The sequence below is a fragment of the Enhydra lutris genome, unplaced genomic scaffold (assembly GCF_002288905.1).
Source record: "Enhydra lutris kenyoni isolate GAN:26980312 unplaced genomic scaffold, ASM228890v2 scaffoldscaffold16, whole genome shotgun sequence".
NCBI lineage: Eukaryota > Metazoa > Chordata > Mammalia > Carnivora > Mustelidae > Enhydra > Enhydra lutris.
In genome coordinates this window covers 34,387,267-34,408,043 of record NW_019154100.1, presented here as the reverse complement: position 1 = coordinate 34,408,043, position 20,777 = coordinate 34,387,267, and the positions used below count along the sequence as shown (strand labels likewise).

At 34.2% G+C, this 20,777-nt stretch overlaps 1 protein-coding gene across 5 annotated transcripts in view; it reads right to left on the bottom strand.

The window, feature by feature from the left end:
- LOC111147230 (septin 7) overlaps nucleotides 1-20,777 on the bottom strand; it is a 109,058-nt gene that overhangs the window by 60,845 nt on the left and 27,436 nt on the right. For 2 of the 5 annotated variants that reach the window (XM_022503142.1, XM_022503139.1), the window contains exon 3: nucleotides 13,102-13,204. In XM_022503142.1, coding sequence (XP_022358850.1) covers nucleotides 13,102-13,204 — 103 coding nt within the window. Of the gene's footprint in view, nucleotides 1-13,101; nucleotides 13,205-14,534; nucleotides 14,540-20,777 lie in introns of all 5 variants that reach the window. The other 3 variants (XM_022503138.1, XM_022503140.1, XM_022503141.1) reach the window with 3 other exon arrangements.

Here is a 20,777-nt window from a genome sequence, read left to right as displayed (position 1 = left end):
CAAAAGGTTTACAAAGGACAGCATTAATTCTGTAGCAACTATAAAGCAAGTGTACCCCTTAAGACTAATTAGTAATGTCACATAAGTAACTCGAACAAAACCCAAACTTCATTTTTATTGAAATGCACAGAACAGGCATGCACAAAAATCATATTTTATTAATAAGAATGCAAGCTACCTTGCTTAAAATGGGAAATAAGAGCAAATTCTCAACCATCTTTCAAATTAGCTAAGTCTGACTCTCACCAGAAAAGAGCTCTGCTGCTATACTGAATTGAAAAGTAAAAGGACAACATGTATACCCTGAGTGTCTATATCAAAGGAGTTCAGCCAAAGCAAAAGTTCAAAGTAAGAATTAATCAAGTATTTAGCCTCTTAGCTGCCATACCGTTCTCAACCATCCCTGACCTTTCTTTTCTCCTCATCACAGATATTTGGATCTTAAAACTAAATTAAGACATAAAAATGTGCTAATAAATATATGTTTAAAATTGATATTTTAAGTAAAAATATTTTAAAGTAAAAATTTGATTTTAATATTTTACTTATTAACAGATTTAATAGATACATTATATATACAAAGTACATTCATATATACAATTATCTCAAGCACTCTGTGAAAAAGGAGTAATTACACATAGTAGACAGTATTATTGTCCAACTGTCTCCACTCTACCATCATCCTAAATCCTCAGATTCTCAGGGGGTATGTCTCTCTCTCTTTTTTAATCTTAGCCCTATGCCTAACTTAGAAACCTAACTAGGTAAATGTCCGTTTACCTAGACAGAAAATGTCTGATAAATGTATGATAAGAAACTGAGATTCAAAGTGACCTGGCCAAGGTCAAAAAGCTCATTTGTGGCAGAAATTAGAATTTAAAACTAGGCTAAGTACATATTCCTTTTTAATACAGTAGTTGCTGTATTAAGTATTAGAAAGTAGATTTATGCTAAATATAGAAACCTGATTTTTATTATATGCTAAAAACATAAATAAACGCATAACTGTTAACTAGCTCTTTTACAAAATTGTCAAAATGAATTAGTCATTTGAAATTTAAGCACAACAGAGAGTTACCGGTTTCAGAACTCTATCCCATCTGACAAATAAGATATCCCCATTAAGCGCAAATAATAACTCCCCTGACTCTTTACATGGCACTTTAAATGTGTACTACTAAAGCATTTACTAAATTAAATTGTAATTAGTAGCATGCATTTCCCTGGAAATTCCTTTGAGTGTTGAAGTGGTCATTTTCATTTTTATATTATCCTATTAATCCATAATTCCTAGTACTTTATTGCTTATCAGTTTTATCAGGTGACTTACTAATCATTCAATTAAAATCTATTCTTAGAACCGTGACAAGATACTATGGAAATCTCACCATTATGTTTTACGTAATGATTACCACTTGTAACATAATAAACAATTCATGGTCTCCTATCATAAAAGCTTTAGTTAAGAATGAACCACAAAACATCCTTCATATTTGATTCCTTGACATACACTATCATCTGCTTACTCGAGGGTTCTATGTGCAAGAACAGAAGTCCCCAAGTCTAAAGTTTTCTTCCTTCTAAATATTAAGCTATTTGTCTCAATTGTTAATAAATTTGGAGGCCAACCAAAAGTTCTCAAGCTAAAAGTTCCAAGGTTTTTTCCCCATTAGTCATTTTTATGGCAGTCCCAAATTATAATTTTACTACCTTTCTTTTCAGCATCTAAAAAAAGTCAAATTATTTCTTCTACTCATAGGCCAGTTAATTCTATAATTCAATATAAGTTTTTAAAGCCTTCAAAATTATTTCAGCTATTTCTCTTCCACTTTCCTCCCTGAAAATTCAGTCCAAAAATCATTATCTGGGTCTGAGAAAGGAAGGAGACCATGTTGGAAGGAGAGCTACAGTGGCCTAAGAGCAGTGTGTTAGAGACTGCAAAACGAAGATGGCTTCGAAAGGTGTCCTGGGAGAAGACCTGAACCTAAACAGGATGAGGAGGGCACCTATGTGAGAAGACTAGTGTGGTATGGGGTGTCATAGCACTTGAGAGGAGTGAGCAGGGTCACTGCATCAGAGATGAGAGGGGAGGAGCCTGGGGAATATAGCTGATTAGTTATCTACAGGCATAACTGATCAAGTAAGTAAACATATTAGGGTAATGGTTTCTTATCTCAGAAAACACTACTAAAGAAAAGATGAAAAGTAGGACCCCAGAGGTAATGAACTGAAATTGGAAATATCAGTGTGAACTTAACAGTTTTCAATACAAACGTAGAGAGAGATAGATACAGATTAATATAAATGTAAATGAACATTCCTGTGTCCATATGTAACCATATATGTATGTATAGAAATATACATTTGTTATTTTCTGATTTTGATAGTGTATTATGGTTACATAAGAGAATACACCAAGGTAGGGAAACACACAAGTATCATGCAACTCAAATGTTTGCAGGGGGAAGGAAAGAAAGTTATATAATGTATTTGTAACTTTTGTGCTTAGAACTGTTTCAAAATTAATTAAAACATTTCAGCACAAGAATCACTATAAATCAATGCCATGGGCTTCTAACTACATAAAATACTTTGTACCTATAGTTCCCAATTGTTTAGATAAATAACAACTCCTCTGGAGAATCTATATATCATAAACTATCCTGAAAAAAAAAAAAAAACATAGTAAAAATCTCAAGTTTTATTTCAGGAAATTTAGTCAGTGAACTCATTTTGCTTGCCCCCATTTCCCCTAAAAAATGTGATTTGGAATCTTCAGTAACTTCGCTACTGCCTTAAATTATCACTCCTACATAGTAAAATATATATTTAAAAAACTCAAATGTAAATGCATGAAAATTATATACTTAAATATGTTTCTGTTTATTCAAACAGAAAATTTAAATAAAATCAACAAGGTTGGCTTTCCCAACTTTAACCACCTTTGTAAGGTCTTTCATGGCAGGCAAGTTATCTTTCCAACCTTTAAAATAATTCTGAAGCTCAATGGTGAAACAAGTATGGTTTATTAGCATAAAATTATCTTTCCAACAAAATCTTCCTGCTGCGTACTAAAGCATGAAATGATAGAGAACTTCCTGCTTTGGAACAGAGTAAACCTGGTTACTAACACAGAAACCACTCAATTTCTAATTGTTCTAAAATGCTCTGGAAAGAAAAATGTACTAAGAGTATGAAGGGGAAATTCTGACCTCCTGTGGTGCTGAGCTGTCTCTAGTTATAGCTCCAAAGAAGAGACATTAATACCATTTCATATTTAAAACGATTTCAGAGACAAGTGACAAAATTACCTGGGAAAAGGATGGACCCACCTGACCAAATCTAACAGTACCTGATCTCCATGCCCTAGATTATGTATGATTTCAAAATTGCCCCTTAAGGATCAAGAAATAGCACCCTGCCATTCCAAGAGAAAAACCACACACTAAAAGACTCTCTCCTGTGTGAAAAATCTGTAAAGAAGTTTGCACTGACAAGGGCTTCCTTCATTACCTTGTCTTCAAAGTCCTAAGCACCTTTCTTTGCATATAGTGCCCAGTCTTTTTAAAATTTAATATTGATAGGGGTTCCCGGGTGGCCTGAGCTGGACATATGACTCTTGATTTCAGCTCAAGTCGTAATCTCAGGGTTGTGGCGTCCAGTCCCATGTAGGGCTCCAAATTCAGGACGAGTCTGCTTCTCTCCCTCTCCCATTGCTCCCCCTTCAAATAAACCTTTTAAAAAATTTAATATTGATAGACTATGTAATCTCTTTTCTGTCCCAAAGTCCAGTAATTAAAATAAACAAATGTTTCATAACTTTTATTTCAGTCCATCTATCTAATGAATCTTGAATATATTCAATATCAAGAAAACAATTTCCCTAAGGCTGGAAAACATCAGCATTCTCACCGGTCTTCTCTAATTCAGCCCCATTTACTATATGATTTATTTTAGTGCTCTCAGAAAGGCTGTTAAAAGGGTGGCCATGGGGATGCCTGGGTGGCTCAGTTGGTTGGACGACTGCCTTCGGCTCAGGTCGTGATCCCGGAATCCCGGGATCGAGTCCCGCATCGGGCTCCCGGCTCTGCGGGGAGTCTGCTTCTCTCTCTAACCTTCTCCTCGCTCATGATCTCTCTCACTGTCTCTCTCTCAAATAAATAAATAGAATCTTTAAAAAAAAAAAAAAAAAAGGGTGGCCATGTTTTTAATCATAAGTGTACTCTTATCCCCAACCCTCCACCCACCTCCCTATTTTCAATAGACTATGATCTATTTTCAAAGACTGTATTAGGATAGAACATGTAAAAGAAGTCAAAATAGATTAAGAATTATAATTCAAGGATTAACCTACATATATTTTAAAAATCACACTGAATGACTTTTTTTTAAGCCTACTAAATGAAACAGGGATATTATCCAGAGTACATTTCTTATGTATGTCTATTCAGGCAGTATCCCGTTACAAGATTGAAAAACTCCCAGTCTATAAAACTGCTTTGTGTTTTTCTAAATTATACTTTTCCACAATTAAAATGCTGAAAGTAAATCAGATAAAGAATTAAATGTATAAAATGTGGATATTCTGACTACTAAAAATATCATGTACTATTTTCCCAGCAAATAGTACTGTATGATTGAAGACAGTGGTCGGCTTTTTAGCCATAGTCTTATTTCTCCAACTCCCACATTATGCTGTTTGTATATTTCTTATGCCAGTTATCATTTAATGTTGTAGTTAACTTGCATACTTTTGTCCTCCTTTACTATTCCCTTACAGTGTCTTCAACTACATTTACATTCTTCCCTTCAGGATCCAGGGAATAAATAGCCCCACCTTCAATTATACTATACATCTCAAATTAGGCAGAAAATATTTTCTCTTTTTTAAAAGTATATAGTTTGTAGAACAAACTTTTAAGAAAACAATTTGCCAATATGTACCAAGAGCCACAGAAATGTTGAAACAATTTGCTACAGTAATCCTACTTCAGGGACTATCAACAAATCAATAAAGATACTGCCCTCTGCTTCCCAACACACATACACAAACCCTGTCTGTTTAAGAATCTTCACTGCTATGTTATTTGTAACAGGGTAGGGGTAAAAACAAAGTTAATGTCCATTAGTGGAGAAATAAGATACAAAAATTACGGTATATTCAGTCATAGATTAGAATATTATGCAGCCATTAAACATCATAGTTAAAATGTTGACCAAATTTTCCATTCCATGAATTTTTACTGTAGCATTACTATGAGATCAAAGAGAACAAATCATTCAAATATCAAATGAAAATGCAATGGTTAAAATTTGAGATAGCCACAGGTGGAAATATTATGCAACTGTCAAAAGTAAAATATTGAGGATAACTACAGCAAAATATTAATAATTATCTCATCATTTTTACTTCTTTCTAATATTTCCTAATTTTCATGTGTTTCAGGTATTGTTACAGAAAAGTCTTCTTTTCAGAGAGGCAGATCTGCTCTGATAACTCTAAACAGATCCCACCATGTTTATGTTCTTCCTAGAAAATAATATAATCTGTAATTATTTTACATATTATTTGCCTATCTCCCTAAATTAACATAAACTCTAGTCATCTTCCTAAACAAATCACGACATAATTACTGAAATTTATAACTCTAATAATGCGGTATTTATATAAGGAAGAACTACTGAATGAAATAAACCAAAAGTTGGAAAGAGACCAACCACGCACATATTATCTTTTAAAAATCAAGCTTCTAATAAATGGTTTGGGGAGAACTACTTAACCATTTGAAAAATAAAACAAACCAAATTCCCGTCTCACATCTCGCATCAAAACAAACAAACAAACAAACAAACAAAAAACCGGGGCACTTGGGTGGCTCAGTGGGTTAAAGCCTCTGCCTTTGGCTCAGGTCAGGATCCCAAGGTCCTGGGATCGAGCCCCGCATCGGGCTCTCTGCTCTGCAGGGAGCCTGCTTCCCTTCCTCTCTCTCTACCTGCCTCTCTGCCTACTTGTGATCTCTGTCTGTCAAATAAATAAATAAAATCTTTAAAAAAAACAACCCATATGGATTTAAGATTATAGAATAAAAAGTTAAACCTTTAGTCTATATACTTAAATAAAATACAGTGGAATTCCCAGTAACCTCGAACCAAACAGGAAGACATCAAGAACAAAAGCCATAAGAAAAAAGATCGCATGGACAACATAAAATCAAGTTAAAACACAACACAGAAAAAATTCTGGCAAAAAATGCCAATACCTAATAACAAATACTACTACTATTATTAATAATAATATGAATAGTAATAATAATAAATACCCTGGAGTCCTGTATCTTATTAAAGAAAAAAAATGAACAGAGCTTTTTAAATTAAACTAGAACACGCTACTTACAAAAGAATCAATACTAAAAATAAATACTAGAAAAAAATAATAAGTTAACCAGCAACAATAAAATACAGATGAAAATAAGATACCAATTTTTAGGCATTAGATTGGCAAAAAAAAAAAAAAAAAAAAAAAAAAAAAAGACTATAATACCCATCATTGAGAGTATGCACAGAAAAGAATATTGTCAACACTAGGTAAGTGGGCAAAATGGTATACAAACTATTTTAGGGCAATTTGGCATTATCTACTAAAATGCTTAAGGGTGCTTGAGTGGCTCAGTCTGTTAAGCGTCTGCCTTTGGCTCAGGCCATGATCCCAGCATCCTGGGATCCCAAGTCTCATGTTGGGCTCCCTGCTCGGCAGGGACTACTCCCCTGCTTGCGCTCGCGCGCTCTCTCTCTCTTTAATAAATAAATAAAATCTAAAACAACAATAATAAATAAAATAAAATAAAATAAAACCCTTAAACACAGGAATTCAAACTTCCAAAGCTTTATCTTAAGGAATTGATTAAAAATACAAGGACAGACAGAACTATAATCGTGTTTATATATAATTATCCTGACTGGGGTGCCTGGGTGGCTCAGCCGTTAAACGTCTGACTTACGCTCAGGTCATGATCCCAGGGTCCTGGGATCAAGCCTGCATGAGTCTCCCTGCTCTCTCCCACTCCCCCTGCTTGTCACTGTATGTCTCTGTTAAATAAATAAGTAAAAATCTTTTAAAAAATTTATCCTGATGTTGAACAACATGGCAAATTATGGAATACCCAACCTATACAAGCCATTAAAGTCTATGACACAAGCATAGCTAGTTTATCAAAGTATACCTAACATCAAAAGATGATCACAATTTACTGCTTATTTTAGAGAGCAATCATGGAACATCACAGATAGATAACTCAGTGACAGGTTTTGGTAATATTTATTTTCATTTTGCTTTTCTGCATTTCCTAATTTTTATGAATGAAACACATTATCTTTATTACAAAAGCACATCTTAAAATACACAGATGAAAAACCTAGAACGAATTTTAAAATTAAAATAGTGGATATGTGGACATATGTGATTTCTTTTTTCCCAAAACTTCCTCTGCTTTAAGTTACTTCTTGTAAGTAAGATAAAATTCACATACCATAAATTTCACCACTTTAAAGTGTACAATTCAGTGGTTCTTCTATATTCACAACATTGCACAATCACTGATTACTTTTATTACCAAAAGTAAAATAAAAATAGAGCTCAAGGAAGAAATTTTTGAAATATTACTCAAAGCATTTCCAGTCTCCAACATATCTTAAATCCAAAATTACACATAATATCACAGAATGCCGAACAACCTAAAAACAAAATGAGTCAATATTACCTTTCATTTTCTTCAAATAACTCTGGATGTTATTACAATTCAAACACCAACATGAAGGTCAGAGAAAATGACAATTATGACTGACAATGTATATCCTATTACCAACTACACACCTCCTAAACTTTAGCTTATAAGTCATATACAAAAAACACATTATGATAAACTTGAATCCCCAAAATGGCCAAAGCAGTGTAAGTTCCTTCCCATTGACAAAACAGAAATGTCAATCCTGCTACTTAAGACATTTGGTATAGGTCAAATATATCATGACAAACACTAAATAAAGAAAACCTCTACCATAAAAATTGTGTGAAGTTCAAAATTGCAGAAATGACAGAACTGTGGATTTTAGCCTCTAAGAATTAAAAGTACAAATTTCCAGTTATAAGTCATGGGAATGAAAAGTATAGCATAGGAAATACAGTCGATAATACTGTCATAACTTTGTATGGTAACAGATGATAAGGTCATTTATCACAGTAACGCACAGAACTGTCAATTCACTGTATTGTATACCTGAAACTAATAATACTGTAGGGTCAATTATACTTCAATTTTTTTAAAAAATTCAAAATAATAGATTTAATATCACTTGTTTTAAAAAATATTTTCTGGTAAGATAAAGCAATCCATAGTCTGAGTTCTAAAATCCTGGAAAATTCTAGTAAAATTAGGATTTTATAATTAACAATTTTACTTCTCAGCATAGTCGAGTCTAATTAAGAAGCACACAAGAGACAGTCAAATTTCAAGCCCTTAAAAAAAAAAAATTTCAAGCCCTAATCTGTTTGACAATCTGCTGAATTAGAGACCTAAGTGTCTTCATTATTTGATATGCTTGACCCTGAGTTTTAAACTAAATTTTCAAATAAAGATTCAAAATCAAGAATTCCAATCTATTTATCCTGATGGCAATCAAGTTCTTCAAAATCTAGGCTAGCCTACCTTTCTAGCCTAATTTTCAACTATTATAATGTCATATCTTATGGGTAAAATCAATGTTCAGGGCAAATTTAATCTTGAAAACCCCTATATCATGCATAAACCACAATTACATACAAAACTGACAACCTGTTTTTCTTCCTACACCAACACAGATACTTGTGTCTGAAAATATATAAAGTAACTAGTTTATATTAGTGCACCATATTGTCACTACACTAACATTCAGCAAGGTAAAATATTCACAATATGAAAGTATGTGGGAGCTGAAAATGACTGGGGAAATAGAAAATTCACCTCTCCCACTTCATGCCTGCCCTAGGCCACACAACTCATTCCAGTGCAACGGCAGAAAAAAACTGCTCACACAAGTATTTAAATTCTCTAATTCTCAATCATTCCTGCCCCGCTATTCCCTCTCTTTTCTCTGTCTCTTTCTTTTTTTTTAGGAAAAACATAACATCCAGATGAAATCATATAAGTTCAAGGCATACTGGGCACACTTTATCCAATACCCTCAAATGAGCCTCTGCATAGTACTTAAGAACACACCAGACTGAGAAGTAGACTGAGTTTGGTTTTACCATTTGCTTAGCAATGTGACCAGGGGCAAGTAACCTAATCTCTCTATGCCTCAGTTTCTCCCTCTCTAAAATGGGGATAGTAATACCGACTTCATAGGATTGTTGTTAAGGTTTGTATGAGTTAGGTACACACTCAGAACACTGCCTGACACATAAAAGGTTATGCAGGTATTGGCTATTTCTTCCCAAGTGGACCATCCACTAAATGTCTATCCCAATTCTTATCTTTTAAAAATCTGTCCTAATACCTCTCCTCCTCAAATAAGGCAGAAATAAGCTCTAACCAGGGACAAGTTCTCCAAACCCTTCAACTTCTATGACCCTTAATTTTTGTATGACTCCATTGATTCATATATACTTCCTAGAAATGTTACTTACCTTTTTATGTGTACTTTATGTTGTCTAAATTATAAATTCCTTTAAGATATGGGAATATACACTATGCCTCCCTGATACAAAGAAGGCACTTAAATACGTACTCAATAAATTCTGCTTTTTTGAGGCAAGGTTACTGGATAAAGGTTTTCCAACAAAAGAGTTTCATAAAGAAATCAAATGTTAATATAGATTTTCAGTTTGTATCAATATATAAGTCTTAAATCAAGAATTCTTATAAAAACTGAAACTATTCCGAGTTTATATCTCAAAACTGAGGACTTACAGAATGGCTAAAACTAACAACACAAGAAACAACAGGTGCTGCTAAGGATGCGGAGAAGGGGGAACCCTCTTGCACTGTTGGTGGGAATGCAAACTGGTGCAGCCACTCTGGAGAAGTCTGGAGATTCCTCAAAACGTTAAAAATAGAACTACCCTATGACCCAGCAACTGCACTACTAGGTATTTATCCAAATGATACAAAAATACAGATTTGAAGGGCTACATGCACTTTGATGTTTACAGAAGCATTATCAACAATAGCCAAACTATGGAGATAGCCCAAATGTCCATCCACTGATGAATGGATAAAGAAGATGTAAGATATGTGTGTATGTACATATATGTGTGACACACACACACACAAATGGAATATTACTCAGCAATCAAAAGAATGCAATCTTGCCATTTGCAATGATGTGGACAGAGCTAGAGTATATTATGCTAAGTAAAATAAGTCAGAGAAAGATGAATACCACAGGATCTCACCTATATGTGGAATTTAAGAAAGAAAACAGATGTATGTATGGGAAGGGGGCAAAGAAAAAAAGAGAGAGGAAAACAAGCCATAGGAGACTCTTAATGATGGAGAACAAACTGAGGGTTGATGGGGGATGGCCTGATTGGTGATGGGTATGAAGGAAGGCACTTGTGATGAGCACTGGGTGTTGTATGTGACGGTCATTTAATTCTCAGAAACCATTATTGCACTGTATGTTAACTAAGTAAAATTTAAATTAAAAAAAAAAATGAGGAATTAGCTTATAAGGAAGAACCGCAGTTAAAAATAATAAAGCAAGGTTAGCTTTAGCTTTCTGTGATTTGCAAACAATACTGTTACATTTGGCTTAAAGTCAGAAAAACCAACCAAGTATTAGACACGTACTTAAAAGGTGACTATGTGTTAGACACTCCTCAACTATGTAGATGAAAAGATTCACTCCTTGCATTCAACAAGTCTATACAGAGACAGCTAACTAAACAATAACATTCAAGGTGAAGTGGGTCAGGATATTAACACCCATTCTCCTTTAATCTCAGCTGAAGTCATATTGAGAAAAAGAAAAGATAAAAGCTGTATTTCACAAACTAATAAGATACTTTCAGAGACTGCCTATTTCCTCTAAAATCATTTCAGCTGACTTGAATTTTTTTTCACCTGGAAAAATGTTCAAGATTTTTAAACCAAATATCTGGCCTTGATCCCGAGATATTATTCTACTAAGTATATGTTCAAGAAGTCATTCTTCAAACTAAAATTTTAATATTGAAAAATTTTTTTAAATTGTTATAGTTCTCCTAACAGACCTAGAAATTTTTCTTACAAATTACAAAAAGATCTTTTATTTGTTTACAGTCTGTCATTTAAGATCATAAATGTTATAAGTAAAGGTAAGATTAAGTATTTCTTTACATATAATGATCATGTTAACTGCCCTATAAAAGGAAAGGTATGTTCTGCATGTTTTATCCAACCATCTATCTAGACTGACCTCTGCTTCACAGTAGCAATTTGCCAGCTGGGTATACTATGCTTCTACTCAACCAGAAACAGGCAAGTTAACCAACTCTACCAAACATCAAGTTTGCAGACTTTGTACCATGCTTTAACTACTTTAGCTATCACAACACAGATATTTCCAAACAGCCACAAAGTGACCGTCTGGTAAAATATTCCAGTCGATTGATAAAGTATTCTCACCTCCAATGAAGGAGTTATTTCAGAGCTAATTCAATGAATCTAATATTTAATAGCCAAATAAAAACAACAGGAGTTGAACATAATTAGCAAAAATTAATGAAGAGTACAAAAAAGACAAAGTATTAACTCAATTTTCTTTGTCAAGGACAGTGTATCCATTATCCTGCCTTTCACCTTCTTAAAACGTATAGAGAAATACAAAGTTTCATCATCCTTAGGATTAACTTTCAAAAGAGCCTACAGCACCTGGTATTCCCAGGCAGTCTCCCATCCAAGTACTAACCAGGCCCGACCCTGCTTAGCTTCCAAGATCAGAAGAGATCGGGCATGTTCAGGGTGGTATGGCTGTAGAAAGGAGTCAGCTTCTATGAAGTGAAATTATTATACATTTAAGATTACTAATCTGGGGCACCTGGGTGGCTCAGTCATTAAGCATCTGCCTTCAGCTCAGGTCATAATCCCAGAGTCCTGGGGTCAAACCCTGCATCAGGCTCCCCGTTCAGCAGAAAGCCTGCTTCTTCCTCTCCCACTCCCCTGCTTGTGCTCCCTCTTTTGCTCTAATTAAAAAAAAAAAAAAAAAGATTACTAATCTTATATATGATATACTGTTTCTGCAAATATAACAATGATGGTACCAACATACAGTCAAAATAACCTTTGACAATCTCTTAAAATGGGCTTCAGGCAGAATATGGTGCCCAGAGGATAAAACACTTAAGAAAAATGTAACTGAATTAGAGAAGAAAGCTGTATTTCACTCACTACAGAGCTTATACTCACCGAATGAATTTCCAGGGTAATCACTTGCATGATTATGAACCTCTACCCCACCCTTCTTTCTCAAATTCAGAGCACGTATGTTTAAGTACTCATGTAATATGACTCCTCTATAGTATATAAGCCAGAGAATAAAATTATCCTGTAATAATTAACCACAAGACACTATTTCCTTTTGTAGCATTACCAATTGAGGAGAATTTCTTTACAGTGTTCTATTCCTCTACCACCGCGGCTTTTCAACTTTTAGTTTTTAAAATTGTGTCACCTTAAAAAAAAAAAAAAAAAAAAAGGCTAAAAAATACATAAATCCTATCATGCCACCAGTTTAAATTTTAAAATGTACTCACATAAGAGGCACATGGGTGGCACAGTAGGTTAAACATCTGACTTTGGCTCAGGTCATGATCTCAGGGTTCTGGGATGGATTCCTGTGTGCGGCTCCCTGTTCAGTGAGAAGTCTACTTGTCTCCCTGCCCCTCCCCCTGCTCATGCGCTAGCACTCTCTCTCTCTCTCTCTCAAATAAATAAATAGAATCTTTTAAAAAAATGTATTCACATAATAAGATATAACACGATTCCTACAGTCATTTAGGCTACTATCTTCTTAAATTCATTCAGAGCTGATTAATAACTTAAAACTCAGATCAAAATCCAATTTTATTATGAAAACATATCTTACCAACAACCATAAGAGTGAATTCAAACCCTCTCTTCACTGATTTTCTGTATACTTGATTTGGGAGATTTGCAAATCCCACATAGCCTTCAAGGTTCTTCTGTTGCTGAGAAAAGCAAAAAGGGCCAAGTTATTCATGTATCAACAAAACTCTTCTGTCACGTATTTCAAATTCCTGTCAATAACCTATTTTAGAAAACTATACAAACTATTATCCATGGCAAATCAAACTGATTTTATAGTGTTACCAATAAAAGTATTAACTACAGCAAAAGACAAAGTGAATTAGGAGTATGAGTTGATTTGACAATATATGGTCAATTATAAAACCCAAGGGCAAAAAATAAAAAACAAAGAAACCTTCCTCAGAGCAAAGATTTCAACTTACAATTAGTCAATAACAAGATTCTGACCAATCAGCTAAAAAAAAAAAAAAATTTCTTTTTTTTAAATAAAGTGTTTTTCAGGATAAAAATATTCAAATACCCTTATAGTAGGAACTCTCTTAATTATCCCTTTACTCATACTAATCACCACAGGTATGAATTTCTTGAAATTTGTCTTCTTATTCATGAAATGAAATCAAATGTTGAGTTTAAAACAATTTTCTCATAAATTCTTAGAAGTTCTTATGGCCAAGTCAATCAGTAAACAGTATCTTTCAAGCTATTAATACCAGGTCCAATTATCACTTCAGCATTTCAAATGATCCTGTTGCCTCCCTCATTGGGGACATCAGATTTATCCAGATTTTAAAGAAAACCAGAATTCAGTTTTCTGCATGGTTTTTGATTCTTTGATGATCTCAACAATAGTTTCATGAGTAATTCAAAGAAACCTACTTTTAAATTGGTGTAGTAATTAAATCTGACTTTTAACTTACCCAGTGCTGAGATAAACTGTCCATAGTTTAGACCATCTGAGTGAGTAGTCTTACCGGTTAATTTTACTTAGAGGTAGGTCTTAGTCATCATTAAAATACAATGGCAAAATATTCCTAAGAGGTACATATTTCTCTTAAAAGTATATGACACATTTAATATCTCATTTAAAAAAAGAAATACTCATGAAATCAAAGCATTAATTCAACACACTTGGATTTAAACAGCAATCTGCATTCCTCACTAGCATCACATGTAACAAAATCCATCCACCAACTTTCAGCATTTTTTTTGATTCATATGAACTAATCTTTAAGCCAAATGTTGATAGAATAACCAAGCCAATTAAATGGAAAAGCTAATTTTAAAGACTAACTAGGATACTAATCAGAGTATAGTATTTTAAAATCAAATATATGAAAGCCTACTATGCATAAAGCTAAAAATATATATTAAATGTAAGGCTTCCTTAGCTCCTATTTCATTGAACTGTACGTTAAATTTAAGTTAATTTAGACTGAAAACATCTCTGTATAAATTATCTCATATACTCACAGCTACTTTGTAAAGAACACATTTCCATCATTCCAGTGTTCCAGATTCCAACAGAACAGATCCATAGAGGAACAGTAAATGAGGAATTCCAAGAATTGTGTATGACACATTCAGTCCAAACAGGAAAGGCAAATCCATTGGAACATAGCAAAAAATAGAGGGGAAAAAAGGAAAGTTACTTACATGTAACTCAACAAATTAGAAATAATTATAAATAAGGTGAGGACAGGCTTTATACATGCCAAATACTTTTTTTGTGGGACATAAGGCCTAAGGAATTTTAATTAATGTTCAGTAGCTCTCCTGAAGACCTCTTAACTTTTTATAAAAGCCAATTACTACTATGCCTTGTACTTAAATTTTTAAAAGGAATGGTAGAAAAGCTGTTATGGGAGTGCCTGGGTGGCTCAATTGGTTAAGCAACTGCCTTCGGCTCAGATCATGATCCTGGAGTCCTGGGATTGAGTTCCACATCGGGCTCCATCAGGCTCCCTGCTCGGCAAGGAGTCTGCTTCTCCTTCTGACCCTCCCCCTTCTCATGCTCTCTCTCTCTTTCTCATTCTCTCTCAAATAAATAAAAATCTTAAAAAAAAAAAAAAAAGCTGTTATGTATGATGTTTCAGCAAGGTATATAAGAACAGGGTTTAAATCTCAAGGAAAAAAATGTAACTTTCATACAATTTTGCTTTGTCAATCTCTGAATTAAGACAGTCTATATAAGATAAATGCAAATGTTTTAGTTAGAAACCTTTATACAGTACTATATTTCAAGTTCTATTGATTAAAGTTCAGAATTGGAAGAAACACAGACTTGTGGATACAGGAAAGGGAAGGAAGCTAAAGATAGCAAGCTACAAATGGGAAGATGAAGTTAATGTGAGCTGTGAAAACTGAAAGCAACTAACGAAGCATAGAGAAGAAAGTAGATTAACTTTGGACAAAAAGTCTGTGAAAACTGTATATTTTTATTTTATATTGACACAAATCTACGAGTTATATCACAACCTGGAACACATGATGATATTCAAATGTCAACTTCACAGAGGCCTGCACTGACCACCCTATCTAAAATTACAACTCCATTCTCCTCTGTACTTTGCTGCAGCTTTATGTTTTTCTACTTAGCACTTTTTTTTAATGATCTAACATACATTTTACTCACCATATTTATTGCACTCTCCACCCTATTCCACCTCCAACTACAATGTGAGCTCCTTCAAGGTGGAGATTAAATAAACTACATAAAATGTGGCATCAAAAAAAGAAGCCGCCATCTGGGAGAGTTGAAAAAAGTTTCAGAGAGAGTATTTTAGGTTGCATATTCAAGGAACGCTCCAGACAAAAGGCATAAGAAAAATGCCAGAGAGTATGTCCCTGTGTCTTATTCATTGCTTTATCCTCAAGTCCTAGAACAGTCTTTGACATATAGTACAATATTGGGAATGGATTAAGAAAAGGGAGGAAAGATTTCTAGGCAAAGGGCTGGGACCTAAAGTAGAGATGAACTTAGTACTTTTAGGCCAAAAAGAGGTTACATGAATTACAATGAAGAAAACGGTGGATCAGGCAGAAAAGTGATGAAAACGAGGTCAAGAAGGCAGGCAGAGGCCAGATCATGTGGGACCCAGCCAAAGTAAGAAATTTGGATGTTATTTTAGGCATGATGGGAAGCCACTAGAGGGTTGCACAAAGGCAAGTGACCTGACCTGATTTGTGCTTTAAAGATAGCTCTCAGGGCTAAGAGAAGAAGTGGAAATAAGAAAACTGGTAAGAAGTCTACTGCAATAGTCCAAGAAAGAAAGGGTATACTGAATTTAGACGGTGTGGTTACAAGAAGAGATAAGAAGGATTCAGAATATGTTTTGAAGGTAAAACTGCCAGGACATTGCTGACGCACTTAGATGTGACTGGTGAAGGAGAAATAGACCAAGATAATGCCTAGGTTTTTGGCTTAAACAACTCAATGGAGTGATATTTCTAAGGAAAAACAGGAACAATAAGGGGAATTAAAAATTAGGCAGTGAGGGCCCAAACTGTTTGAATGTGTGATGTTTGATGTGTGCATTATACATTCAAAAAGGCCAGTAGGCAGTTAAATACGTAAGTCCAGAAACTGCAGGGCTGGTTGGTGCTGAAAACATAGATTTAGGAATCATAAGCACATAAATAGTATTAGAAGAGGGTTGGATTCTCGAGGAGAAACTAGAGATTGGGGGGGTAGCCAGAGACCTGGAGCACTCCAACACTGAGATGACAGACAGGGGGTGAGAAAGATCAGTCAGCAAGAAGGAACACCAGGAATGACTCAAGGTCACTCAACTGTGTTAAATGCCACTGAAAGGTCAAATGAAATACCAAAGACATAACCATAAAACATAATCAAAAAGACATAAACATAAAACTAAGGAGGTTACTGGTTTGGATAAGAGCAGTTTCAGTAACATAGTGAGGAAGAAGAATGAGTAGGATGAGGATAAACAATTCTTTGCACATAAATATAACATTTTAAATAATTCTATGTTTTAAATTAAAAATTTTTAAAGATTTTATTTATTTATTTGACAGAGAGAGAGATCACAAGTAGGCAGAGGCAGGCAGAGAGAGGGGGGAAGCAGGCTCACTGCTGAGCAGAGAGCCCGATGCGGGGCACAATCCCAGGACTCTGAGATCACGACCTGAGCTGAAGGCAGAGGCTTAACCCACTGAGCCACCCAGGCACCCCAAAATTAAATTATTTTAAAATTTAACACATTACTTATCAGCCCTCTATAATTATTTCCCAGAGGGAGAAAACCATGTCCTACTCATCTCTATATTCCTAGCAAAATGCCAATACATGAGAGAGATTTTAAAAAGCTAAATGGCTAAATATATATTTTTAAGAAAATTCCTTCTAAGGAAAAAATTGTGTCCAAAGACACCCCCCTCCCAAAAGTCTTTGGGATTATACTAATAATATAACATTGGTTGACTAAAACATATAGACTTTTCACATTTCATAAGAATCATTCCTTATCCCAAATTCTAAAATCAACCATAGTCTGTAATTCAGAAGACTTAACCACCCACTGATTCTTTTCCTGGGCAAATAAAATGTTCACAGTACCAGTGTGAAATATAATCTCTGAATAAGAAACATTATTTATAGATATGAGTGATATAACTGTGACACTTATAAGCATGTGAATAAAGATAAAAGTATATTCTCATGCAGGCTTCTACCAAAATACCTTAAGATCTTAAAAGTATTACTGGATTTGAAACATGAGTTACATAAGAAGAAACAGTTATCAAATCATCTTTTCTAAAGGCATGCATTTACAAAATTCTTTTAGTTACTATGCCAAATTTCTATGTTAAAATTCTTATTTAAGAAAATCAAATCACAACAATTTACTGCTTGTTACTTCACTACCTGCAGAAATATCAACTTAAATACAATATCCGGTAATTTTAGTGTTTAACTTATTTAACCTTATTTCTAGAAATCAATTACATTTGAAGAACAAGATGCTTCAAATAGGTTCTAACTGATAGATTATTGGAACCCCTAAGAACACTTCACCTTCTCTAGCCACTTGTTACGATTCCAAAGAATAAAGTTATGAAAATCTTGGCATCTGAAATCCATTATCGTTTTTAAAGGTCTGAATATTAATATGTTTTAATAAATTTTCCAAAAAAGAAAAGCAGTAATTTATTTTGAAAATGCGAAATATATACATTTCCATAACAACAACAAAATTGAGCAAGGGGAATTATAACAGAAAGGAAGCCTGACAAAAATCAGATTTTGAGGAAAATTAAAACATATCCAAGCTAAGATGTACTACAAACCTTCAACTTCCCTCATCTCTACAAAATGAGACATTCAACCCCAAATTACCTTAGTAATACCAGAATTCTGTTTCTCCCCTTAATAATTGCAATTAAAAAAAATCATGCTACAAAGATCCAAGGTTTTTATCTATAACTTTAAATTTCAAAGACAAACATTTGGTCTTTTCTTAATTAACTTCAAGTTCAATTTGTGCCCTTTGGAATTAAAAGATACATTGTACATTGTTTTACACATGGACAAAAATAATTAAGTTTCTTCTAAAATTTAAGCAACTCTAAATACTTTTATCTACTCCTTAGTATTCTTAAAAGCCTTACATCATATATATATATATATATATATATATATATATATATATATATATAACTGTCCAGCATTCTTAGTCTTACATAACCCAATGGAAAAATTAAAGAATGCCACCATGTAAATGATTTAAATATTTTAAATATAACTGGTATAAAATTACCTAGATTTCAGATTTAATACAACAAGAACACTAAAATGTTACAAGATTTGCATGGGTATGTCCTAAATGTCGGCTTTAATGTCCCCTCACCCTGATCTTTTTGAAAAGTTCATGTCTTAGTTTGCCTGCCCCAGCTCTTCCCTTTTCACTGAGATGAGCAATTATGTACTGATGAAACCAACTTTTATTTTCTCTATTTTGGATTCCTAGTTAATGTGCTTAAAGTATTTTAATATTTAATTCTATGAATACGTGTAAGAATAAGATAACATTTAAAACATTTTTTCTTTACTCCGAACTTGGAATCTAATCTCTACTTATATAGAATTACTCCCATTCAATCAACATAGTTACTGGACCTTCACAATGTATGTACTAGCAATTAAGTACACAAAAGTTGATAAAAACAAGTTCCCTGCTTATGAAACTAAGAACCTAAGGTCAAGTAAATTAAAAGGCAATCATAACAACACAGGGATAAAATACTGTGATCTAGGCAAACATGAAGGATGGCTATAGAACAAAAAAGACAGTGGGGGTCGGGGAGAGCTTGGTCCTATTTTGAGGTCAGATGCTTCAGCTCCTGAAGGACTAGCCCACCTTAGTCTGATGAGAAATGTGCGCAGGTGCTGGAAAATATGGGTCTCAAGCAAACTAGCTGGTAACTGCAAAGGCTCGAAAGCAAAAGGAGAGCATGATTCTGTATGGGAACTACAAATTGAATACATCTCAGTTTCAAGGTCTGGGAGCTATAGCATAGGAAACTTGAACAAAAGCCAGATCATGAAGATTACTGTCAGTCACACTAAGGAACTTAGCTTAGACTTCATCTTGAAAGCTTATGGAGAACATTAAAGGACTTGAAGCATAAGAATACGCAATCACATTAATTCACATGCAGAACTGTATTCTTATTTTAGAAAATTACCACTAACAAGAATATTGAAGATGAACTATAAGAGTTCTCAGAATGACAACAATTTAAATTTCAAAGACAAACATTTGGTCTTTTCTTAATTAACTTCAAGTTCAATTTGTGCCCTTTGGAATTAAAATATACATACATTGTACATTGTACAAAGTACAATACAATCCCAAAAGCTGGTGCAGTAACCCAGGGAAAAAATCAGGACTTGAACCAAGAAAGAAGTGAGGATGAAGAGAAATAGAAGCTAAAATTCTACTGTCGATATTAAGGTAGCCACTAGCTACACATGGCTATCAAAAAGTTGAAATTTAGGGGCGCCTGAGTGGCTCAGTGGGTTGAAGCCTCTGCCTTCAGCTCAGGTCATGATCTCAGGGTCATGGGATCGAGCCCCACATCAGGCTCTCTGCTCAGCAGGGAGCCTTATTCCTCCTCTCTCTCTCTGCCTGCCTCTCTGCCTACTTGTGATCTCTGTCAAATAAATAAATAAAATCTTAAAAAAAAAAAAAAAAAGTTGAAATTTAGCTACCCTGAAATGAGATGTGCCTTAAGTGCAAAATACATGTCAGATCTTGAAAACTTAGTATGAAAAAAACTATGAAAACTATCTTAATTTTTTTTATTTTTTATCTTTTTTTAAAAAAGATTTTATTTATTTATTTGACACAGAGAGAAAGACCACAGGTAGGCAGAGAGGTCAGGCAGAGACAGAGGGGGAAACAGGCTCCCTGATGAGCTGAGAGCCTGATATAGGGCTTGATCCCAGGACCCTGAGATCATGACCTGAGCCCAGCGCAAGGCAGAGGATTAACCCACTGAGCCACCCAGGCGTCCAAAAATTATCTTAATTTTTAAAGTGACTGCATGCTGAAATAAAATTTTAGTCATATTGGGTGACATATGAACTAAAGTTAACTGTACCTGTTTCTTTTTACTTTTTAAATGTGGCTATTAGAAAATCTTAAATTACATATATTACTTACAGTAATTTCTAATAGACAGTGCTAGTTA